Source organism: Taudactylus pleione, unplaced genomic scaffold (genome assembly GCF_031769625.1).
Source record: "Taudactylus pleione unplaced genomic scaffold, aTauple2 ptg000198l, whole genome shotgun sequence".
Taxonomy (NCBI): domain Eukaryota; kingdom Metazoa; phylum Chordata; class Amphibia; order Anura; family Myobatrachidae; genus Taudactylus; species Taudactylus pleione.
The window spans coordinates 12,537,864-12,563,297 of record NW_028284600.1 but is presented as its reverse complement, the minus strand read 5'-3'; the positions used below and the strand labels follow the sequence as shown (position 1 = coordinate 12,563,297).

Here is a 25,434-nt window from a genome sequence, read left to right as displayed (position 1 = left end):
TTTTGCTGGGTGCCTTCCTTCACGTGTGAGGTGAGTGGGGAGAGACTGTGTACTTACTGTGCTGGAACCCGAGAGGTTAATCATCACATTCATACAAAAGGGGCTATAAACATCTTTTAAGTGTGCATTTTATGTGTGTCCTATTAACTGATTACACCCTGCAGATCCATTTTTATTATACATTTATTACATATTTTATTATATATAATTTGCTATCATTTTAAGCATATTTATTGTATTTATTACATTTAATTTGTAGCGCTTTCTGGTACCACACATGATTTAAGACAATTTATTTTAAGTAAGCTGCTTTGGTTACAAATTAGAAGTACTTGACCACATTCTATATGCGAGTCACACAGACTCTCATTGGCTGCTGCGCCCACTGCTGGAGCCGGGCTGTAGCTCACTCATGAGCTCCACCTTCCGGCTCCCGCAGTGGGTGATGGGAGAGACGTCATGACGTCTCTCCCATAGTGCAGAGCGGGCCAAGAGGAAGGAGGAGCGGACAGCGCCGGGCGCAGAAGCAGGGATTCTTTTTGTGTGTCTTTGTCTTTATATATGTAAGGGGCACTGGCACTGCATAGGTGGGGCCACTAATGGGGGCACTGCAAAGGGGGGCCACTACTGGGGGCACTGCATAGGGGGGACTACTACTTGGGTCACTACCTAGGGGGGGCAACTACTGGGGGGCATTGCATAGGGGGGACTACTACTGGGGGCACTATATACGGGGCACTACTGGGGGCACTGCATCAGGGAGACAACTACTGGGGGAACTGCATGGGGGGACTACTACTGGGGACACTATATAAGGAGCACTGCATAGGGTGCACTACTACTGGGGACACTATATAAGTAGCACTGCATAGGGTGGACTACTACTGGGGGTACTGCATAGGGAGGACCACTACTGGGGGCACTGTATAAGGGGCACTATTGGGGACACTAAATAGGGGGACCACAACTGGGGGCACCGTATAGGGGCACTACTACAGGAGGCACTGCATAAAGGGGTACTACAGTAGGCATTGTAAGAGGGGCACTACTACTTGGGGCATTAAGGTGCATATGGAATGGGAAGGAATGTTTCCAGAGTGACGAGAAACGGTGGTCTGTCATGTTGACACATCCCCGTTTTCCAGTGGCAATGTACCTTGTGGCATGTGACCACGTCCACTTTTTCAGCACGCGCACATACTTGGAGGGGGCTGTTTTTTAACTTGCCCTGGGCTCCAAATACCCTAGTTAAGCCACTGACTTTTAATCAGGCCCTAAGTGAAGCTGATAAGTAGTAACACCACAACTAAATACACAAATAAACAAACAAATAAATCATTGAATGTGATGTAAAAAGCTAAACAGCTACTGTGTATGTTTTATCAAAAGAAAACAAACAACTATACCCTCCTTAAACTTAGCAATAATATATCAAATATGCCCAATTTTCATCATAGTGTTCCTTTAAATAGAAAATTCTTTTCATGTTTTGGTTAAAGTTTAATCAGATTCCCACCTAGGGACTTCAGAGTCACCTCCCAAGATACAGTGACTCTGCCGTTCACATCCACACAGTAAGCTTCTTCCGTTGTGTTTGTGTGTTTAGCCATGAACTTGTCAGAGTCTTCCAAAGAAACAGTCACCTGGGAAATGGGGAAGACTGTGGTGAGTGGGGAGAGGACAGCAAATGATGTCAGGTCACCAGGTTTAGTGACAACTTACCCGGATGGCTCGTGGAAGGTAATTAAACACACTAGCTTTCAAAGTGAACGTCTCACCCCGGATGGCTGAGTAAGGCAAAGTTGTGTCAAGGAAGAAAGGCTGGAAAGTTACGAGTGACGTTGGTTCTGAAAGACCAAACCCAGCTTCTTCTGATGTACAGAACATCCCAACGTTCCATGTTGTTATACTGTCCGGGACAGTCAGCTTTAGACTAGCATGTCCAAGGGAGCTATACAGAAATAAAACACACAACACACACACACAATACCTGTTTAGTAATAAACATTACCATGATGTAAATAATTGCCTTCTACCATAAAGGTTGTGCTGTTCACTTATCACCTGTGCTTCCCTACAGGTAATGGATCTATGAAGGATACAATAATTAGTTATGCTCATTGGATCGGATTCAGAAGTGGACAAAATTCCAATATTTACAGATCTAAGGCATATTTATTTGACACACCCGTCACAGGTGCTCTGCACACCGATTGATTAGCAGTGATGATTTATTTGCAAAGTGATTGACAGTCAGAGAGCGTTTATGGGAGGTAATGGGAGTGGCTTGTCAAATGCGGGCATGTCATGTGCATTTCCTGGGCATGCTCCAGCCAGCGGCTGCGAGTTCCATTGCGGTTGCACTGGCCCCAGTGCTTTAATTAGTTCTGAGCAGCACTGCGGTATTACCATATTTTAGCATATTAGCATATTTTATCTTATCCTCTGTGTACGGGATTGCCTTCGTGACCGGATTTGCATCCCCCTGTGAATTAGGCCCATTGTTACAATTTATGGTGTGGCTGTATTATCCAATTAAGCAGCTAATGCAGTATATGCAGCCGCTGCACAGTTCATTCAATATGACAGGTAACATGTCAGAGGGCCTGGTCCAGAGATGGGCGCTAATTCCGATATTTATGATGATCATCTAGACTGTGCAAAGTTTTTTTGTTACTGTATATCTTATTAACCAGAGTTATTACAGCTGGCAAATAATAATGAGATATACTAGCCAGTCCCGTTGTCTGATATTCAGTTACCTACTTCACTGTCATATAAGAATAGGAGATATAATTTTACATCTACTCATGTGTTCTAGATCAGCCTTTATGCTAATGCTGCTACAAAGCCCTTCCCTGGTGTACAGCCGTGCGTCTGAATTTGCCAGGACTGAGACGCCCACTGTCAGCATCTGACATGCTGAAATACCACCTAGTATATCTTAAGATGCCCCCATCAGTTGCACCATTGAAACTTGCACCAACCCCATGGCAGGTGTAGCTTCTCCATCTGAGTATGGCGTCCTATGTAAGCGGCTGAATGTCTCTGTACGCAACCGATTTCCCCGACATGCCCACGACACTCCCATTGTACGCCCATAAGACGCAACATCTCCGTGTGCCTCTTTAGCCAATGCCATTACCTCCCAGTCACTGTCCAGAAACGCCCATCACATTTATGCTACCAAATTTGAACTGTGACTCTGTACATACAATATCGGGATGCAGGTGCAGTGAAAATCATCGCTCCACTACATCCGATACCATTTCCGCAACCGACCAGAATAGGTTCCAATATTTGGATAAAGAGGATATAGTAAAACCATGCCTCTTCCTCACTGGTGGTGGCTGGGTGTTTCTAGAGATGAGCGGTTCGGTTTTTCTGAACACACCTGAATTTGGGGGTTCTGAGTCAACCGAGGCATACCTCGGTTCCCCAGCCAGATCTCAAATCGAGGCAAAACGTCATGTTAGTTGCTCTGGAGGGTGGACCCCAATTTATTTTTTGGGGTCCCCACTTTTCAAAGAATTCCAGCCCTGGTCTGATCAGTTTGGGGTTGGTTGATGGTATGGCAGGGGGACCCCACACTGTGTATCGCCCAGCTATAACATCAGCCCACTGGTTAGTTCAGCTTGGTGCTGGTTATTGGAAAATAGGGGGAACCCCACGCATTTGTTCCCCCTATTTTTTAATACCAGACCAAGCTGTTATGTACAGCAACTATTTCACTCTTAATAGGCTTTGGAAAGGTGTGTTGCTAATATATTTTCTACTAAGATTTTTTATTTCAGGTTATTAGCTCTTGATTACTGAAATCATTATATAGTGTTGTATAGCTTATTAAACTGATATCCTGTCTACCACTGTTGTGCAACTATGTTTCATAGATGTGCTATATATGTTTACACTGCCATGTGTTTGTGCAGCTTCTCTGTTGCTAATTTCAATTGATAATTATTACAAATTAATTATCATTATCTTGTACTAAGAAGAGAGGTATTACTGCGCTTGAAGGTTGCCCAATTAAAATTATAACAATAATCTAAACATTAGAGATGAATGTCATGGATGATTAGTATAATAATGATAATAACAAATATGAAACAAAACGATTTAATAGTAATAAATTATTTATATCGTATTTGTTACTTGTGAGAATGCAACATAGTAACACATTTATCAGCAATAGATATTCTCCAATAGAACACATATAATACCATAAAAAATGTATAAACAATAATACATTCATTATATAACACAGCTGCGTCCGGCTGATTTAAAAAACAATAATCCCATACCACAAAAACAGGGTTTGTGAAAAATATGTTATTTTAGTTCTCCCTCCTTCATTGCTATAGCAACTCATAAATAAAAAATCCAGTTTCGGAAGTATTGATATATTGTTTGGTATCCAAACTAATAATCCCTATGCGATATAATAGCACTTCTGATTTATATCTGTATCTTGCAGCTCTTCCACAATGTGTTTGTTGAATCTATACACTGAGTATAAGCACAATCTAGTGCAGCCTTTTGTAATGTGAATAAAAAAGGGGGGGGGGTCTTCACATGTCCTGCACTATATAGTGATACGAAGTAGTTGATTACCCCAAACACTGTACGGCAAAGCAATCAAAAAAACTCACTGTTTTAGCTGTCAATGAGAGCCGCATAAATATTGGAGGTAAATCAATACCTTACCACCAGTTGTAGCGTGTCTCTATGCCGTCTTATGCCGAGGAAAAATGTCCCATCCAGAGGTACACCCTTGATTCACGGGGTCAGCGGCTGCCGCACCGGGACGTCCCGTATATCTTGAATGTAGGTGCTGGAACTTGTCCGGCTATCTCTCCGTAGCAGGCGGCTGTGCTTTGAGATGTGAGGCTGAATAGCCACAGTGCTAGCTAGTTGCGGCAGTCACAAACAGTGCAGAGGGCAGCAGGCTGCTGATGGCTCACCAGAGCAATAAGAGGTGTTGAGGTGAATAAATTATCGGTCACTAACGCGTTTCTTCCGTATAGGATTTCAGAACCACACCCCTCTGAAGATATCCTATACGGAAGAAACGAGTTAGGGATCGATAATTTATTCACCACAACACCTCTCATTGCTCTGGTGATTCCCAAAATGTCTGCACCAACCCTGCAAAATGCTTTTGTGCTATCTAGGTTTCGGTTGATTTAATTATCTCGGTGTGGTTTTCTATTGTTTCCTGATGTCTTTAAAGCGACCTTGAGTCCTATGGGAGAAAAGCGCTATATAAATGAACTTATTATTATACGTGCCTTCCTCCCCGACTACCCCATCTGTGTCACACCTGTTTGTCTGCCCCTCCCCTTTAGAATGTAAGCTCTTACGAGCAGGTCCCTCTACCCTCTTGTGCATCTCCTTACTTTACTTTCATCTTTTTCTTACTTCCCACTAGGGCACCTAACACTTGGTTGCTTAAGCTCTGCTGCTTATGTGGGTGTTATGGTTGCTAATGTAGCAATGTATATTATTCATGTCTTTGTCCTGCATTCTATAGTATTGTACTGTAAGTCTTTAGTCAAGTATTTGTTTATATATTTTGTAAGGCGCTGCGGAACACTTGTGGCACCATATAAATAAATAATAATAATAATCCTAGGTTTAAGTCTTACATAATATATTTTTTTCTAACTGACACGGATCTTCAGAGATGCAAAGATTTCCTCGCCACCAATATGACAGCTGACATGGCACATGATGACACAACTTCATCCCCTACTTCAGTTTCTCCTGCAGAAGATCCTGTCAGGAAAAAACTGTCCTTTCCCAAGAGACTTAGGGCCTGATTCAGAGCCGCTCGTTTGCTCCGAGCGATGTTCGCACATCTGCGCATGCATATGGGTCGTAATGCGCATGCGCCAACCAGTCAGTGTGGTCAGAAATCGTGTGTTCGCAAAATAGTGAGTGCCTGCTAATTTGAGTGACAGGATGAGGCGTTTGTGGGTGGTAACAGGGGAAGGTGCTTGAAAACGGGGAGTGGAGATCCGAACGCAGGCGTGCCAAACGGTCAAAACGGGCGTTTTAAGGGTGTGCATAATTAACAAAGCAGCGTCATCGGCCACGTCACTTGGTTGTCTCTTAGCCTGATCTGTTCGCATGGTTGCGGTAGGAAAATCCAACCACAAGCACTGCGAGCAGTTCAGACGCCTTTCGATTTACTCGATTAATCTAATAAATAGCGGAGATGACGTAGGATGCAAACGGCCAGGGGGCGTCTTTACAAAATAGCGAGCGCATGTGTCGTTCGCTCGCTCAGCCATAGAGGCGTCAACAGACCGGAAAGAGCAAGCGCTCAATTTAAATATCCGGTCCCTTTTTCTGAATGAGCAAGCGCAAATAGCGTCCGGCTCTGAATCAGGCCCTCAGTGCACCAAACACCATTTTGACATCTGGTCAGGCTTAGAAGAAAAACCCACAATCTGAAACACTTAAGGGGTAATTTTACTAAGATTCGAGATGGTCCCGATTTTCAAAGTAATTTATCTCGCTGGAATTCGCCCAAATTCGGGTGATTTAATACCTTTTATTCTACCAAATTTACCAACAGGCGATTTGAGGCTAAACGAGTTTGCCGATGGTGAAGCAGAACGAGATATCTCTCCCGAGTAGCTCATTTTGCAGGAGATTAGTCACCCGAGATTGCAGTGTTTTCTCTCTGCAAATCTCTCCCGAGCTAGCAGCCAGCACATATCAGTGAGATATGTGCATCTGCTTGTGTTTAAACCCATGTAAAAATTAGAAAAATGTTTTTAAAAAAATTACGTAAGTTCCCCCCCCAAAACACTAACCAGCCCCGGGCTTGCCAGCCTGTCCAGGTTCTTAACATTACAGGGAAAAAAATGTGTAGGGATCCCCTGTAATGTAAGAACCAGCACAAGGCAGCAGGGACAAAGCTGGTTTTAAATATATACGGAGAAAAAAAATATGTGAGTTCCACCGTATATTTAAAACCAGCCCTGGACCCTTTCTAATGGGGGGCTGATGCCACAGCCAGGAGTGCCCTTTCACCGGGACCCCCAGCCGCCGCATCAGCCATGACCGTTAGTCAGCCCAGGCCAGGGATCCCTGGGGAGTTGGTGACCCCCCAATAAAGGGGTCACCCTCTCCTGGGCACTCCTGGCCTAGGGTGATAACCCGGGGCAATCCCCGCCAACCCTTGGTGGTGGGTGGCGGGTGGCGGGTTGATTGTGTTAGGTGAAGTGTAAAAATAGATGTATCATCATTGTCTTTACAGTGGAACTACAGGTCCCAGCAAGCCTCCCCCACATGTTGGTACTTGGAGAACCACAAGTACCAGCATGCGGGGCATTAAAGGCCGACTGGTACCTGTACTTCACCTGTAAAGAAATGGTTAAAAAAACACACAACACACCTGTAAAATAAAGCTTTATTACATACATACATACACATATATGCTCACCTGTTTCCAGATGTTCACGTCCACTTGTCAACGTAAAGTATCCTATTGGAATTACCTGTAAACAAAGATCCAATACTCACCTTTCTGTCCCACGATGTTCTCCGCAGAAATCCAAGACGGGCCCCGGATACAATGTAACAGCATGTTACTGCATGCTGTTACACTGCGCTACTTTCTGCTCATGGGAATGAGCAGACTTCAGTCGCGTGCCACCGGCCAGTCATCGGCAGCTAACATTAGCCGCCGCTCATTGGCTGGGACCCACGTGGGCTTAGCCAATGAGTAGCTCCTCCACGTGGGTACCAGCCAATAAACTGCAACAACCACTAAGCAAGAGGCATCACACCATGAAGACCAAGGAGCTCTCCAAACAAGTCAGGGACAAAGTTGTTGAGAAATACAATTCTGGGTTGGGTTATAAAAAAATATCTAAATCTTTGATGATCCCCCGGAGCACCATCAAATCCATCATCATCATCGAATGGAAAGAACATGGTACCACAACAAACCTGACAAGAGAAGACCGCCCACCAAAACTCACAGACCGGGCAAGGAGGGCATTAATCAGAGAGGCAGCACAGAGACCAAAGGTAACCCTGAAGGAGCTGCAGAGTTCCACAGCAGAGACTGGTGTATCTGTTCATGTGACCACAATAAGCCGTACACTCCATAGAGCTGGGCTGTATATAACAGTGGCCAGAAAAAAGCCATTACTTAGTGATAAAAATAAGAAGACATAATTTGGGTTTGCCAAAAGGCATGTGGGCGACTCCCCAAATGTATGGAGGAAGGTGCTCTGGTCAGATAAGACTAAAATTTAACTTTTCGGCCACCAAGGAAAATGCCATGTCTGGCGCAAACCCAACACATCCCATCACCGCAAGAAAACCATCCCCACAGTGAAACATGGTGGTGGCAGCATCATGCTGTGGGGTTGTTTTTCAGCAGCAGGGACAGGGAAACAGATTCGAGTCGAGGGAAAGATGGATGGTGCTAAATACAGGATATTCTTGAGCAAAACCTGTTTCAGTCTACTTGTGATTTGAGACTGGGACGGAGGTTCGCCTTCCAGCAGGACAATGAACTGAAGCATACTGCTAAAGCAACACTCGAGTGGTTTAAGGGGAAACATTTAAATGTGTTGGAATGGCCTAGTCAAAGCCCAGATCTCAATCCAATTGAGAATCTGTGGTCAGACTTGAAGATTGCTGTTCACAAGCGGAAACCATCCAACATGAAGGGGCTGGAGCAGTTTTGCCTTGAGGAATGGACAAAAAATTCCAGGGGCAAGATGTGGCAAGCTCATAGAGACTTATCCAAAGCGACTTGCAGCTGTAATTGCCGCAAAAGGTGGCTCGACAAAGTATTGACTTTAGGGGGGTGAATTGTTATGCACTCTGAAGTTTTCCGTTATGTTGTCCTAAATGTTGTTTGATTTACAATATTAAAAAAAACACAACTTCACAGTTGTAGGCATGTTCTGTGAATGTAATGATGCACACCTTCACACAATCCATTTTAATTCCAGGTTGTGAGGCAACAAAATATGCAAAGGGGGTGAATACTTGTGCAAGGCACTTGTGTGTGTATATATATATATATATATATATATGTATATATGATTTCTGTATCCTGACGACGGGGTTGCGGACCCTGAAACGTTGATATGCCTATATCACATTAATACACCTTTGTGGAATTACAAGTCTCTGAGTGACGCCTTTTTGTGGTATGCTATATTATATATATATATATATATATAATTATATATATTATACGTACAATACATACATGTGCACAAAAGTGATCCTGTCATATACAGAATACATGAAATGATCATTCAAAAGACAAGAAGGAAAATGTAATATATTTGATTTTCAGCGGATTTCATGTTCGAGTGCCGTGGATTGAGCCTGTCGTTTATTTAAATTTTGTGGTCACACTTGCTAGGGCACCCTGTTTTTCAAATGTAAGACAAACTTTTTTTCTTTTTCCAGGTGCTTATTAACTGATAGCCCTGGGTGTGGTGCTGTCTCTTTAAGGCAGGACCCAGTTTTCTGTTTAAAATGTATGCAAGCTTGAGGCCAAGATGGCAGATCAAGTTCATTTATCTGAGAAGCAGTGTAGGGACTGGCTAGATGGGAATGACCGTGAAGCGGTGGCCAGCTTAACAAATTATTGCAATATTTTGGAACCAACATTCCCTATGTTCAAAGGAGTTGCAGTTTGAAAGGCATGTGAGTGCCGAGTTTGTATGATATTTTTTATGTAGATGGTGTGGTCACATACCAAGGGCACCCCAGATGGTCGAGTGCCGTGGATTGAGCCTGTCGTTTATTCACATTTTGTGGTCACACTTGCTAGGGCACCCTGTTTTTCAAATGTAAGACAAACTTTTTTCTTTTTCCAGGTGCTTATTAACTGATAGCCCTGGGTGTGGTGCTGTCTCTTTAAGGCAGGACCCAGTTTTTTGTTTAAAATGTATGCAAGCTTGAGGCCAAGATGGCAGATCAAGTTCATTTATCTGAGAATCAGTGTAGGGACTGGCTAGATGGGAATGACCGTGAAGCGGTGGCCAGCTTAACAAATTATTGCAATATTTTGGAACCAACATTCCCTATGTTCAAAGGAGTTGCAGTTTGAAAGGCATGTGAGTGCCGAGTTTGTATGATATTTTTTATGTAGATGGTGTGGTCACATACCAAGGGCACCCCAGATGGTCGAGTGCCGTGGATTGAGCCTGTCGTATATTATACATACAATACATACATGTGCACAAAAGTGATCCTGTCATATACAGAATACATGAAATGATCATTCAAAAGACAAGAAGGAAAATGTAATATATTTGATTTTCAGCGGATTTCATGTTCGCTTTAAAAACTAATAATAACATTGCCAAAATCTGCGTTTTTGCAGAAATTTACCTTATTATATTTCCTCCAAAGATATAACTTAGTAACAGAAATATTAATATGCTGTTCTATGCTCTTGAAGATACCTTTGTTACCTTTATTCAAGATAGCTCAGAGAAAGGAAGATTGAATTGTTTGATTGGGTTGGTAAAACAAAAATCATGTATCTGTTCCCTATTTATCGGCTCTAGAGCAGGTCTGCAGTCTGACGTTGTTTCAGTCTCTTGCTCCCAGCATTCTGTTGTATGTGTCATTTTATAATGTGATAATTGTATATGTAGGTATTCGTTAACAACAAACACTTATCAATTTTTTTTAAATTTAGTATACATTATTTATGGATTTTTTAACTTTTAATTATTTGACCCAAATGAGAAAATTTTCAGCGCTGTTTCTATGTTTATATTTTCAAAATGCACTTAAACATTATTAAAAAAATACAGATACTTACTCGGTCTCAACTGAGTCCCACAGCCAGGTTTCTGGGAACATTTTCCTCACAGTTTCAATAATTCCATCACTACTGGAGGCAGAGCTCTCATAATTCATTTCATCCGTAGCCAGGGACAATTCAAAATATGATTCTTAAGATAGCATACCAATGATATAAAATGATAGTTTTAAGCAAAAAAACATATAAAGGTCACATATGTCATTAGACAGCTGCGAGTACTTATAACACAGATCACTGTATTACCCCAAAGGGAGAGATTTCAGTATTAAGGATACTTTGGAGAGTGACTTTTAAGTCCCTTAAGCTGGGTACACACTTTACAATCTATCGTCGAATATATTGTTGAAATTGGCGTGACTGCAATTTTGTCATTTCAGTACCGCCGGTTCGTATTATATATATAATTTTCTTATACACATTACTTTTACTTTTTGCTTGCCTACTCTCCAGATTGTCAGGGAGGCAAGTCTCCCTGAAGCGGCCTGCAGCTGCCCACTTACCGAGTGAAGTGGGTGGTCCGGTCAGCTTGATGATGTGCTGAATTCATAATTGTGTGCTCAGGCAGGGATCGCCGAAGAGGGCAGCTTCCCACTCTGGCAGATGAGATGTTCATACATCTGATCGGCAGGGCTTCCTGCTTCATCTTGGTAAAAAGGCGAAGCAGGAAGAGTTATAGCAGCACGCTCTGTGCAGCTATAATACTTCCTCCCCCAAAATTGGAAACCTCTGATCTAAAGTATAATTGGTTGTACACAGCAGTCTCCTATACCTGTGGGGGGGAGCGATTACACTGATCGTGCCTCCCACTGGCTATGCGATGGGTTGAGGGGCTCACAACGCCCCCTTCCCCAACGCGCAGCACCAATGCTTTTTTTCTCTAAGGGGGCGTGGCCATGCCTCCCGCGATTAGACTATGCCCCCCCTTTACCTGGGCCCGGCACGGCTATCAACGCGCCTGATTACAGTTCCACTTGACTTCTATAGAAGGTTTGATAAATCTCTCTCAAAGAGGGAAGTCTTATTTTTTTAGTTGATGCATCTACTTCACTCTGTCTCTCTATAACAAAAAGTTTTATTAAAGTAATATTATATGTATGATGATTTAAACACACTATAATGTTCTGAACATAATATATAAGTAGAAATGCCATAAACAAATATTGTGTGTATTCCTATTCAGGTTGTATGATGATTAGTACACAATGAACAAGTCATTCCAAAATTGCCAGCCATACCATAGTCATCATCTGTATTTTGGATTCTGTCTTCACAGAGGGCTGGGATTCTGATCTTAGCGTTTGTGGCAACTTTCAGACCGAGTTGCTGCAAAACACATACATTTGGAATTAAACAAATTGCAAGGTGAAAGAGACAGATACTAAAGAGGAATGTTGGCAGCAAAAATGTATGAGAACACATCTATATTTGTATGTGGCGTTTATAAGGCGGAAAAAAAAAATCACATTTGCTTTTTGCTTCCTTTCTTGAATCTCAATAAGAAATGGCCATTTAAAACATTTTCGACATGTTAGAACAAGTAAAAAGACTAATGGTATTTTCTGAAAAAAAAAAAAAACAAGCCCAAGTATAATTTGGCTGGGTACCGCATAAAACATAATTGGTATTGATGCTGGAATGGGATTAGCACAAACATGAAAAAATTGGGATATAGTCAATATATTGACGGAAGGGAAGCCGTCCATCAGAATCCCGCCGCCATCTAAATCCCAACACGGGACTAAAGACAGGCGTCTAAATCCAGACGCATATCTTTAACTTGACGATTGAATCCCAACAGGACGGCTTCTCAAACGAAGGTAAGCAGGGACACTTAGTTGTTAGCCGTGAGGGAAGGGAGGGTTAGCTTTAAGGGGGGAATCCACTAGGCGATTTTTGCAAGCGAGTGCATGCATCGGGCATGTTTTGGTCAGAAGAAACCAGCGATGCGCGTGCACGCTGGTCACTTCCGACATCTATCATCGCCCGAACATGCTGGTCAACTTGATGCTCCCATCAGGTTCAGCATGTGCGGGGATGATGGATGTGCCTGGACCTAACGAGTGAACGTTCAGTCTAGGCACATCACAAGATATACAAACGAGAGCACGATTGCAATGTCGTAATCGTGCTCTCATTTGTATATCTAGTAGTAGATACCCGCCTTTAGGCACCCTCAGGTGGACTTAGGGTTAGGCACCCCCCTGGGGAGGGTTAGGGTATCGGAAGGGGGGGGTTAGGGTTAGGCATGTGCCCTGGAGGGTTAGGTTTAGGGTGCGGGGGGGAGGGTTAGGTTTAGGCACCCCGGGGGAGACTTAGGGTTAGGCACCCCTCCAGGAGTTTTAGGGTTAGGCACCCCTAAGGGAGGGTTAGGGTTAGGAGGGGAAGGTTAGGGAATTTGCCTCCTCCGTCAGGATTATGAATGTTCGGGCTTCCATTGTCGGCGTTTTACCTGGCGGCTATTCAGCCACCGGGATTTCATACCCAACCCGAAAAAATTACCTCAGCACAAGAGTAAAAAAAAAATACTCAACAGCGAAGGAGTTAAAAGAAATACAACATCAACAGCAATAAAAATTATAGGAAGGCTCAATTAATAAATACATTAAAACAACATCTACTGTACATTATAATTTCCAAAGGTTGGTAGGGATTTCTCAGGCAAACTGATAGGCAACCTATGGCTCTCCAGTTATTCCTGAACTATAACTGGTATAAATGCTAGTTCTTTGGGTCACTAAAAAAGCTAAAAGAGATATGTTTGTTATTTACCCCATCTAGAGAGGATAGAGAGAAAACACTGTCTTAAATGCTTCTAAGCAAGTATATTAAACACAAACATGACCATGCAGCTAACTGACCTTAAAGGTCTCATAGGCATCAATGTCCCCGGCAGGGCTGGAGGGATTGTAATATACTCCATTCATAAATAGAGACTCCAGATTGATGCATGGATCTTCACGTTGCTCCTCCAGGTAATGCTCATCATGGTTGTAACCAGACATGTCTACAACTGGCAGCAGGTCATACACCTGGGTAAAGGAAATAGCTGTAGTCACAGTGGCTGTAATTACTTTAGTGCTGGTAAGATATTTGAATCTAGTACCGATTTTGCAGACAATTCAGCCTCAGGTTTCAGCAGTAATACACTGGCATCTACAGCTCGCACCGCACACAGAGAGTTTGGCAGAGTGGAGAGAATGAGATCGGCATCTGATCCTGGAAGAGCCTTGGTGACGGTGAAATGGTGCTTCACCTGAAATCAGACAGATGAGACAGAGTGAGACTGGGGCAGCGGTAGGTTCCCAGATTTCTTTATACTGTAACTCACGTAATTCAAATCCCACTTCTTGTGATCTTTGTCATGCCACCTTATCTCCATGACCTTGTGTTTCAAGTACCAGAGCTGTAACTAGACATTTTGGTGCCCTGTGCCTGAGAGCATTGGCACCCCCCCCCCATTTTTTAAATAGGGACATAAGATAGTGCACCTGAAAAAGTACCAGGGCAGGGTCAGGGAAGAGATAGGGGTTGCCAGGATGCTGGGGATAAAAGAAGAGGAAGCTACAAGTGAGAATGATAATAAACAGGAAAACTGACAGGTCCAAACAGCACCCGCTGCCCTGCGGTGCCCTGTCAAGTGCTGTAACCCATTAACATGCAGATGGGCTACTGTAGCAGCCAGATCTATTAGTGGGGTTGAGTACAGGTTCCCGGCAATCAGGATCCAGCATCCTAACCCTCCCCCAGTGCCTAAACCCCTGACCCTAATACCGTCAGGATGTCAGGGGTCAGAATTCTGACCACCGGCATCTTCACCGTTGAGATGCCAACTACATCCCTTTTTGTGGATTAGCCACACATACTGTTATCGATTCCTACCTATCTATACACTCTAAAATTGTTGCTATTTAGCGTAATGAGTCGCACAAGAAATAATTGCTTTCAGACTTTGATTGTGGTTCCAAAGCACAAAAAGTTATTATGTAACATAAAATCAGATAGTTACATGCTGTGATCTAAATTACAATTAGCGCAAACAAATTATACAGTCACAGGGTACAGTCATTACAAACGCATGCGCTCTGGATCCAGATCCCGGCATCAAAGATGAAACCTCCGTCAACAGCAAAGAAAGGTGACTAGCATCTAGTTTCAGAGAGCCTGCATATATACTCTTACAGAGATAGGCAATACAATAGAACAGTTTGGCATGATTCCATTGGTTCTTCTTCCTGGTTCTTCTGTTACAGTACAGTTCATAGGTTAATTCGTATGGTCACATTCCAGCCTCCAACAGCTCTTTGTAGTCCATTTTCCCGCTGCATAACAAATCTAAACTGGCTGCATTACAGGATACATTTTAATGCCTAACGCTCTATGATCCATAATTTTCAGATACATGTTGGATTTCTTCACAGGTGGAACCGGAAATCTGCAAAGACACAGTGGTTTAGAATGACACCAAATATGGTCTGCTTATCATGCACTAAACCTTAGATATCAAATAACATGTATTTCACAGCATTACTGATAATGAATAAAACCTTAAATATTAACCTTAATGCTAGGGAACCTTTTTATGTAAGTGTGCAGTGTGTAAGTATTGGGGTATTAAGAAAAGACGCTAGTTAGCGTTGTGTGACTACGTGTTTTGTGGAGTACACCGTGGTACGTGTTTTGCAAGGTTGATCATATTATATGTTTTAGTAACTGTCTGTATTTATATAATGAGGACTTTTAACATCTTTCTATTGCGTGGGAATCGCACGATGCTAAATAATAGCATCGCTGTATGTACAAAATGGTGTTGTGCAGATTTAATTTTAAACAGATTCTTTCTCAGCCAATTATTCAGCTTCGACAGTCCACCCTTTGATAGCAAACATGCTATCACACTCTGATTTTATTTAGTGTTATATTATGGGATGGCACAAGGTGGTTCTTAAACCATAAATAATGTGTCTCTAGGGAGGGACATAAAACTACCCTTTTACGCACATCGCAGATCTTGGGAGATCATGGGAAAGATGTGGGGATGCACCAATCCTATAAAGGAAGTCTCAAAGGGGAAAGGGACTTACATTTTTTAAGATGTCGGTTTACCTTATCTTTACATTTTACAGTAGGAACACACCTGACACATAAGCCAATTACTAAGATGACAACCAGTATGAGGATCAGGAGTTTACCTGTACTTGCAACCATTTCCTGGACCCACTCTCCTAGACAGGAGAACCACTTCACTGGGTTCCACCATGAAAACCATTACTCTACCTTCTCCTCTACTTCAGCCACTGAAGCATTATGGTTCTTCCGAAATTCCCATTTCAGCTGCAGAATTTCATTCATCTTCTGGTCTATCACCTCCTTGGGGTCACTAGTGTTATTTGTAATATATGTGCAACACTTTACACCAAATTGGGTGGCCAAAGTTACGCAATACCCTCCAGTGCCAGCTGTTAAATAATTTAACACTAGTCTATGTTGCACGACTTCTTTATTGTAAGCTTGCAACTCCCTACCTGTATCTCTAAACGTGTCATCATACATCTCGGTGATATTATCTATTAATTTAGCAAGATCTTGGATATATCTAAAATTTAGTGTACCCCGAGCAATCCTGGTGGGATCCAATGCGACTAAAACTTGAAAGCCAGTTGTCTCACTAATTAACTGTGTGGCTTTATGTACGTCACCAGGTATCATATTTCTTTTGTCTCTGTGTTCATACTGTGTGTGAAGATATGGTGATGGTGTGTTTTTATGAATACCAAGCATTTCATCATGTGTAAGGGTCATAACCTCTGGGACTACTCTTCCCAGGTAACACAAAACTTTGGAACTTGGAGAGAGCCACTTGTACACTTTAAATCCACATATAAAATATACATCATCGGGGAGAACATAAGGGATAGTAAACATCAGTAACCCACACATTTCCCTAGCAAGTGATCCTACTTCAGGTTCTCCCATTTGACTCATACAAGTTTCCCGTTGTAATATCTTGGCACAATACCCTTCTAGTACCCTACCAATCATTTCTATGGTGTTACTTAGTGTATATTTATACTGGAAGTGTCTTCCACTCGACCTAATTGTGTGTAACAGTTCATAATTCATAGGCTCATGATCAGCTCTTAGTGAAAAGGTCATCGTCTGGTTATTCCCCGTCACCTCCCAACTTCCTGGGTCATTGGAGTTGGTGATGTTCAAACATAAAAGTGATTTATCTACTTAGTACTGGTGGAGTTTGAAATGAGGTGGTTTGGACTTAAGAAATCCAGTGCATGCCCTCTTTGCGATTCGAAAATTTCAGAGAGATTCAATGGGAATGGCACTAACCTTACATTATGCTGTCCTTGAGACACGTGAGAGCACACCCAACAGTCAGTTTAATTTAAAACTTTGCCCACCATGGTATGATAACCCTCTAAAAGATACCCACCCCAATACTGGTTATACTTAGTTGATGAGAATTGCATCCAGCAGTGCCAACCTAAGGACCCACAAAACTCACACATACAATAATCTTCAGACGATAGACCTTCACACTGTCTCCAAGTTTCCATAATAGCAGATCTCTTAAAAATTACTGTACTGAGTTTGGTCAGATACTCCCCCGGTAGGTTTAGCACTCCTTCTCCCGACTCCACTCCATTGATATCACCATCAGCTCCCCTCTTCGTCCTCTGTCCTCCGTCACAGAAACCAGAGATGCCAAAATACCCCAAGATAATGAGAACTCTGGGAGAAAACACAAAGATAACCACAGCAGACCAATCCATTGCTGAAAACAAGGATCTACAAATTTCTTTAGCTCAGGTATCTCACTGTAAGCTTTAACCCTCCCGGAACAGGCTTGCAATTGACAGGTCTACGTTATCTGCCTCGATTCCGCCTTGTCTCTCCACCAGTTGATTGACCTTACAGTGAGTGGAATGGGCCCAGGTATCTCTCTCCGCCACCTTCAATGAAGTTGTACTCGTCAGCAACACCTGATACGGACCTTCCCACCAATCTGTCAAATAACCTGAATGGAAGAAATTTCTGATCATAAAAAATTCTCCGGGTTCAACATCATGACAGTTTGATTCAGGCATATCATGTGACAACAATTTCAGTTTCTGCTGTTGCTGTATTAACTGTTTACTCATTGTTATAAGATACCTTACAGTTACCTCGTTGTTACTTTTCAAATCTTCCTGCAGACTTATAATCAAATGAGGTTGTCTACCAAACAGTATTTCAAAGGGGGACAGATTGAGAGGGGGTCTAGGAGTTGTCCTATACTATGAAGGAAAAGTGGTAGTGCTGCTGGCCAACCCAGTCCAGTTTCCGCCATGATTTTACTTAATTTATTTTTAATAGTACCGTTCATCTTCTCCACCTTGGCACTGGCTTGCGGTCGGTAGGGGGTGTGAAGTCTACTATTAATACCCATCAACTTACACATGTTTTGGAAGACATCACCTGTGAAATGAGTACCCCTATCACTTTCAATAATTCTAAGGATACCGTATCTGCATACAAACTCCTGAACAATTTTCTTAGCAGTAAATGCAGCAGTATTAGTGGCAGCTGTGTATGCCTCAACCCAATTAGAAAACATATCAGTGCACACTAATACGTACTTGAGATTCCTGCAATGTGGTAATTGGATGAAATCAATTTGTATTACCTGAAAAGGTCTGTCGGTCGGAGGAATGTGGGATGGTTCGGTAGGGATCATTTTCCCAATGGTTTTCCTCAAGCAGGTCAGACAGGACATTGCTCTCTTTTCTGGTTGAGAAGAAAAACCTGGTGCACACCAGTATGCTCTCACCAACTTGCACATACCTTGCTTTCCCAAGTGAATCAGACCATGCAATGCCTCAGCCAGGCTTGGATAGTATGCCTTGGGAGCCACTGGCTTACCTTGTCCATCTCTCCAGAGTCCAGAGGACTCTTGCCCACATCCCTTGGACTTCCAGACTGCCTTTTCCTGGATGGAACACAAATTTTGCATCTCAATTAATTTCAGCATGTCAATCATTTGAAACATCATTTGGTTAATTGGCACATTTACTTTTAACCCTGCCACCTATTTGGCAGCTTTGTCTGCCTTGTTGTTGCCCAGTGAGACCGGATCATCCTCACATGTATTGGCTTTACACTTAATTACTGCCACTGTCTTAGGCAATTGGATTGCTGTCAGTAGTCCTTTAATATGTCTGGAATGTGCGATTGGTGTGCCTGCTGCTGTCATAAAAGTTCTCAGACACCATAGAGCCCTGAAATCATGTACCACCCCGAAGGCGTACCTAGAGTCAGTGTAGATATTAGCAGATTTACCTTCTGCTAATTCACACGCTCTCCTTAATGCCACCAGCTCCGCCACTTGGGCTGAATGAGGTGGACCTAAAGGTTCGGCCTCTGTGATATCTTCATCATTTACCACAGCATAACCTGTAGATAACTCTCCAGTGTCAGTTTGTCTATGACAACTCCCATCCATATAAAATGTCACATCTACAGTTTCTAAAGGTGTATCCCGTATGTCAGGTCTTGCAGTAAAGGTTTGCTTCAGATATTCCATACATTCATGTGCATCAAAATACGTGCAGAACTCACCTTCTGCCAGCGACTCACCTCTCTCCACCCTTTGTGCATCATGTTGCACATATGGTAAATACGTTGCTGGATTTAACGTACTGCACCGTTTGATGGTTATGTTTGCAGGTGCTATTAGGGCTAGTTCCCATTTTGTGAATCTAGCTGAGGAGACATGCCTGGTTTGGGCAGAGTTTAGCAAAGCACATACAGCATGGGGAGTATAGACAATCATATCATGGCCTAATACCACATCCTCACTCTTACTGACCAATAGAGCAGTTGCTGCTACACTTCTTAAACATGTTGGGAGTGATCTTGCCACAGTGTCCAATTGTGCACTGTAGTATGCTACGGGCCTACTGGCATCACCATTTTTTTGTGTGAGGACACCTGCTGCACAACCATTAGCTTCCATACAATACAAATCAAAAGGTTTTTCGTAATCAGGTATTCCCAATGCAGGTGCTCTTGTCAGACTATCCTTAAGGTTAAGGAAAGCCTGCTCTGCTTCCTCTGTGTGTATGACATGATCGGGCTTTGAGGAAGAGACTAAGGCCCTCATTCAGACCCGGTCGCAAGCACTGTGCATTCACAACCGGGTTGATGTTTAGGCCCTGTGCACGCACAGCAGCCGCACTGCACGTGCGCAAGCCCCGGAGCGAGAGAGAAATTCTCTCACTCCGGAGCTCACTACAAAAGGGGCGGCTGTCGATGGTGATCGACAGCTCGAACCGTTTTGTAGGTGTGGTGGGGGGTGGTTTCACAAATGGAGGCGTTCTGCCATTTTGTGGGTGGCCACACTGACATCAGCAGTGATGTCAGTGGGGAGCTTCCTGCTCGATCAAAGAAGGAAGCTTCCTGGGGCTTGCGGTTGCCGAGAACCAACCTTAGGGTCTCGTCGCAAGCCCCGATGGTCGCGATGGTCTTGACCATCGCGACCATCAACGTGGTCGGTCGCTAAAGCTGTGGGTGGTAAACCACAGCTTAGCTAGCGACCAGGAGGCCGCACTTCAAACCACAAGTGGCCGCCCTCATTCAGAGCGAGCGCTTGCTTCTTGCGACCGCCTCTGAATGAGGGCCTAAGTCCTGTAATGGCAAGGCCAAAATAGAAAAACCTGGGATCCACATTCTGCAGTAACCACACATTCCCAAGAAGGTACGGATTTACTGTTGGTTCTGCGGCAGTGTCATGGTCTGTATGGCTTGGATTCTGTCAGATGTCATAACCCCTGAGTTAGGCAATGTCCCAAGTATAAAACCCTGGTCTGGCATGGTTGTAGTTTGTCCTTAGCAACCTTGTGTACTGTTTGCGAGAGATGAAGCAACAAAAGTTTAGTATCATTTAAACATGACATAAACGAATCAGAACATAACAATAAATTGTCCACATATTGTATTAGAACAGATCCATTGGCAGGTTGAAAAGATTGTAAACAGTCGTGTAAGGCCTGGGAGAAGATACTGGGGCTGTCTATGACGCCCTGGGGCAATCGTGTAAAAGCGAATAGGTACTGGCAGTCAGGATGAAGAGGTACAGAGAAGAAAGCAGAACAGAGGTCAATGACAGTTAAATGGCTTGCATTTGGTGGGATCTGTATAAGAATGACAGCTGGATTAGGCACTATGGGAAATTGGTTCTCTACTACCTTATTAACCCCTCTAAGGTCTTGTACCAGCCTGTAACCCCTCCCACTACTTTTCTTCACAGGGAAGATGGGACTTTTAGCTACACTTGCTGTACGGATTAAAATTCCCTGCTGTAATAATCACTCAATTATGGGATAAACCCCTATCTCTACCTCCTGTTTTAACAGGTACTGGGGAATTTTTGGAGCTTGCCTAATGCTTTTTAGATTTACCATTACGGGAGCTACTTTTGCCATTAATCCAGTGTCCTGTCCATCCTTGGTCCAAAGTGAATCTGGAATTTGGGATAACATTTGATCTACCTGAGATGGATTTTTACCTGAACTGGTAGAGTGATACATTAACCTTTGGGGAGTGTCCAATATATCCCTCACCTTTTGTGCCACTCTCTCTGGGATATCTAAGAATATACCATCAGGGGTACAATATATGACACATCCCATCTTACATAACAAATCCCTTCCCAGTAGGTTAGTAGGAGCCGCTGCTGCCAGGAGAAAAGAATGCCTGGTATGCAATGACCCGATAGTAAGCTCTGTGGATTCGGTTAAAGGATAATGTTGCACTTTACCCATTACACCCATTGCTGGTACTGTCTCATTGGTCACTTGTAAATTAGCTGGAGATTTTATCACTGATCTGGTCGACCCTGTGTCTACAAGAAAAGGATGTTTAGTACCAGCTATATCAACCATCATCACCGGTTCTTCCCTAGCACTTCCAGTTAACCTGACTATCCGTAGACTACAGGTATGACCTGACCCCTATCGTTGACTCTCATTCTCCAATACAGCATTTAAGGCCACAGTTGGAGCTGGTGACTGTGGGAAATTTCCTGCAATATGTGTATATCCCTTATGTGGATATCCAGGTACTCCCTGGTTAGGGGGTCCTACCTACTTCACCTTACAGTTCCTACTTACATGTCCCACTTGGTTGCAGTTAAAGCATCTTCATGAGTGGGGTTGGTGAAAGGGTTGCTGTGTATGTTGAGCGGTAGGGAAAGATTGTGGGTGTAGATAGGGATTTTGAGGGTAATATGGTTATTGTGGATAGTATGGGTTTTGTGGCTGTGTGTGATAAGTGGGGAAGGACTGTGTTTGTGGCTGAACAGGATTTGTGAGGGCGTTTAGCTGTGCAGTGTATATGTGTCTGGTGGCTGTGATGTTCCATTCATTCCTTCTAGAGCTTGAATACTAACAGCCATTAGCTTCTCGCTCTGGGTCTCTCTCTTTTTGTGGATATTTTTATCATGCTCAATAACAGACTCCCTGAGTGTGTCTACAGTAACTCCCCTCCAGCCAGGTAGAGAGGTCTGGACTCGGGTCTTTAGATTGTCTTTAAGACCATCCATAAGTACCGTGATGACCATTTCCCTATGGTGAGTGCTATCTTTAATATATTCTATCCCAGTGTACTGGGTGATAGCCTGCAGAGCTTGGGTACAGTAATCCTCTGCAGATGCACTCTATTTTTGTTTTATGGTGAAAATTTTACTCCAGTTAACTACTACTGGAAAATATACACCCAATTGAGTTATTATGCGGGTAATGTTACCTTGGTTACCCTCGTCTGTTAAAGGACCATCTCCCTCCAATTCGCAATCCATGATAAACTTTTTCACATCTGTATTGTGTGGAAGACACGCCCTTAACACCACTCGCCAATCCTTATTGGTTGGCTCGTGAGCATTACCCAAATTTTTCAAAAATCTTTGGCATTTTGTTAATTCCTTCTTAGGGTCAGGGAAATCAATCATTATGGAATTTACCTCAGCTCTTGTCCAAGGACAATGCATTGCTACATTCCTTGTGGGCACTACACCATTCACATCCGCATTGGAACAGTTATTGTCCGGATGGGATGGATACCAGCCACACTGTTACCTTTGACCTTGTTACCTGACAGGAGATTTAGTCTATTACTGCTACGTAAAGGGTTAACAAATTCCTCTATGGGTGCAGTGGATGTTGACACTTCCTGTACTACCACTGATGAAGATAGGGCTATCACTCGTGCTTGTTGTGATGGAGCATCTAACATGTGTACAGCATGGGAAATGGCAGACATAACAACAGGTTCATCATCCGCATCAGAAACATTTTCCTTATAATTACTCAAGAGAGGGTACAAATTGCATGTTACATTTTTATGAGTTTTTACATCGACTGTACCTCCACCCCCATCCGCATACGGCGGTGGTGGTGCGCGTGAACTACTGACATTACCTTCCGCGATGCTACCTTGCTGTGCGTGCTATTTCGCGGTGCGCTCGTACCGCAGTTTATAGCGCCGCGTGCGCACTCCCCTGCATCGTGCACGGGACGCTGGTTTGCGTCGCATGCACGCCCTTAAGCCACGTATCCCCCTCCTGCTGCCATAGCTTATACACAATCGTTATACTTTATCTTTTTCAATTGAGAGTGCACCATACAGATGCTATCTCGGACATTGGGCCTGATTCAGAGCCGCTCGTAAGCGGCTGCTTGTTTGTTCCGACCAATGTTCGCACAACTGCGCATGCGTACGGATTTTAATACGCATGCGTGAACCAGTCAGTGCGGCCGAAAATCGTGTGCTCGCTAAATAGCGAATGCCTACTATTTTGAGTGACAGAATGAGGCGTTTGTGGGTGGTAACAGGGGAAGGTGCTTGAAAACGGGGAGTGGAGATCCGAACGCAGGCGTGCCTAAAGGTCAAAACGGGCATTTTAAGGGTGTGCATAATTAACAAAGCAGCGTCATCGACCACGTCACTTGGTTGTTTTATAGTTAGAACTGCTCGCATGATTGTGGTAGGAAAAAGCAACCACAAGAATAGCGAGCAGTTCACACGCCGTCCGATGTACTCGATTAATCTAATAAATAGCGGACATGACGTATGATGCGAGCGGCCAGGGGCCGTTTTTTTCAAAATTATGTTCGCATGTTTTGTTCGCTCGTTCAGACATAGAGGTGTGAACAGACCGCAAAGAGCGAACGGTTAATTTAAATAGCCAGCCCCTTTTTCTGGACGAGCGAGCGCAAATAGCGTCCGGCTCTGAATCAGGCCCTTTGTTCAATACCTCCTTATCAAAGCTGCCAATTCTGGGAAACGGTTTCACACTCTTCCTCATCAATTTAAACCATACATCACAGTCTCTAGTTGCATAAGCACCGTACCTAGTATGCATAATATGCCGTGCCGACCCAAGCAGCGCTTCCAACAGCAGCACATCATCTAACATCTCTACCGTTTGTTTGGCTCCCATCTTCGGGAAAATAGCGCTAAACTTTTCAATAGAGATTTAGATCGGTGAAAGAACGTCAAGGCTACTTTCATTTACCTGTGGACGATATTAACAGGATGCGCCCACACACCTATGGAGGAATAACCAGACTGCTTCCATGCACCTAATCCTTTTTTGACTACCTTTCACTGCTAGCATTTAGATATCCTTTTCAGTGATTTCGTCCACCGTCTGCTCAGTTCACAATCACAATTTGCCACAACTGTGCGGTTCAATCACAATGCCCAATAACCCTAACTGATCACTGAATGCTGCAATCACACTGAGAGCTGATAACTACAACAAACACAACAACTACACCTGCTTATGTGTATAGACTGCGGTATCTACTACCGAGCCACTAGGCCAACACCAGGCGCCTAGCACTTAAGGGCCCTACGATACCCTTAGCTAGGGAACATGTTACCCCTACCAACACACCTTCACTGTTACACACTCTTTTCCTGTGCAGAAAAATAAACTTTCTCCCAGATTTTGGCAACACTGACTAAGATATTTACAACAATGCTATCACTCTATCAATATCTCAATGCAATCTCAACGGCTTTGTTTAAAACATGTGGCAGCAATACAGGAAATACATATACACTATTGTACGACTAGTCGCATATACAATAATGCGACTGCTACACAAAACGTATTATTACCCTTACGCTATTGTGTGACTTCCCCTTTTAACTAGGGGTGAGCGGGTTCGGATTTCTGAAATCCGAACCCCCCCGAGCCCCCCCGATCCGAATCCAATCCGAGTCAGGCTCGACTTTTCCCGCCTGACTCTGATCTGAAATCGAGGCAAAACGTCATCATCCCACCTTCCGAGTCTCGCGGGTTTTGGATCCTATATAAGGTACCCGCGTCTGCGCCATTTTCTCACTCGGCTGTGGACAGTGAAGAGGGAGGGTGGGAGTTAGGGCTGTGTAGTGTAGTGTAGTGTAGTGTAGTGCTGCTGTTGTCCACTACTTCAAAGTCCATAGGGGCTGGCTGTGTTGTGCTGTGCTGCTGTTGTTAATAGGGGCTGTGTCCACTACTTCAAAGTCCATAGGGGCTGGCTGGACTGTGTTGTGCAGTCAGTTCTCCATAGGGG

General features: G+C 43.5%; 1 protein-coding gene across 1 annotated transcript in view; it reads right to left on the bottom strand.

The window, feature by feature from the left end:
• LOC148518871 (alpha-2-macroglobulin-like) overlaps nt 1-25,434 on the bottom strand; it is a 178,041-nt gene that overhangs the window by 73,384 nt on the left and 79,223 nt on the right. The window contains exons 15-20 of the mRNA XM_088476978.1: nt 13,926-14,075; nt 13,681-13,851; nt 12,058-12,145; nt 10,820-10,952; nt 1,723-1,951; nt 1,517-1,643 (exon numbers count right to left, since the gene is read on the bottom strand). Coding sequence (XP_088333104.1) covers nt 1,517-1,643; nt 1,723-1,951; nt 10,820-10,952; nt 12,058-12,145; nt 13,681-13,851; nt 13,926-14,075 — 898 coding nt within the window. The remainder of the gene's footprint in view (nt 1-1,516; nt 1,644-1,722; nt 1,952-10,819; nt 10,953-12,057; nt 12,146-13,680; nt 13,852-13,925; nt 14,076-25,434) is intronic.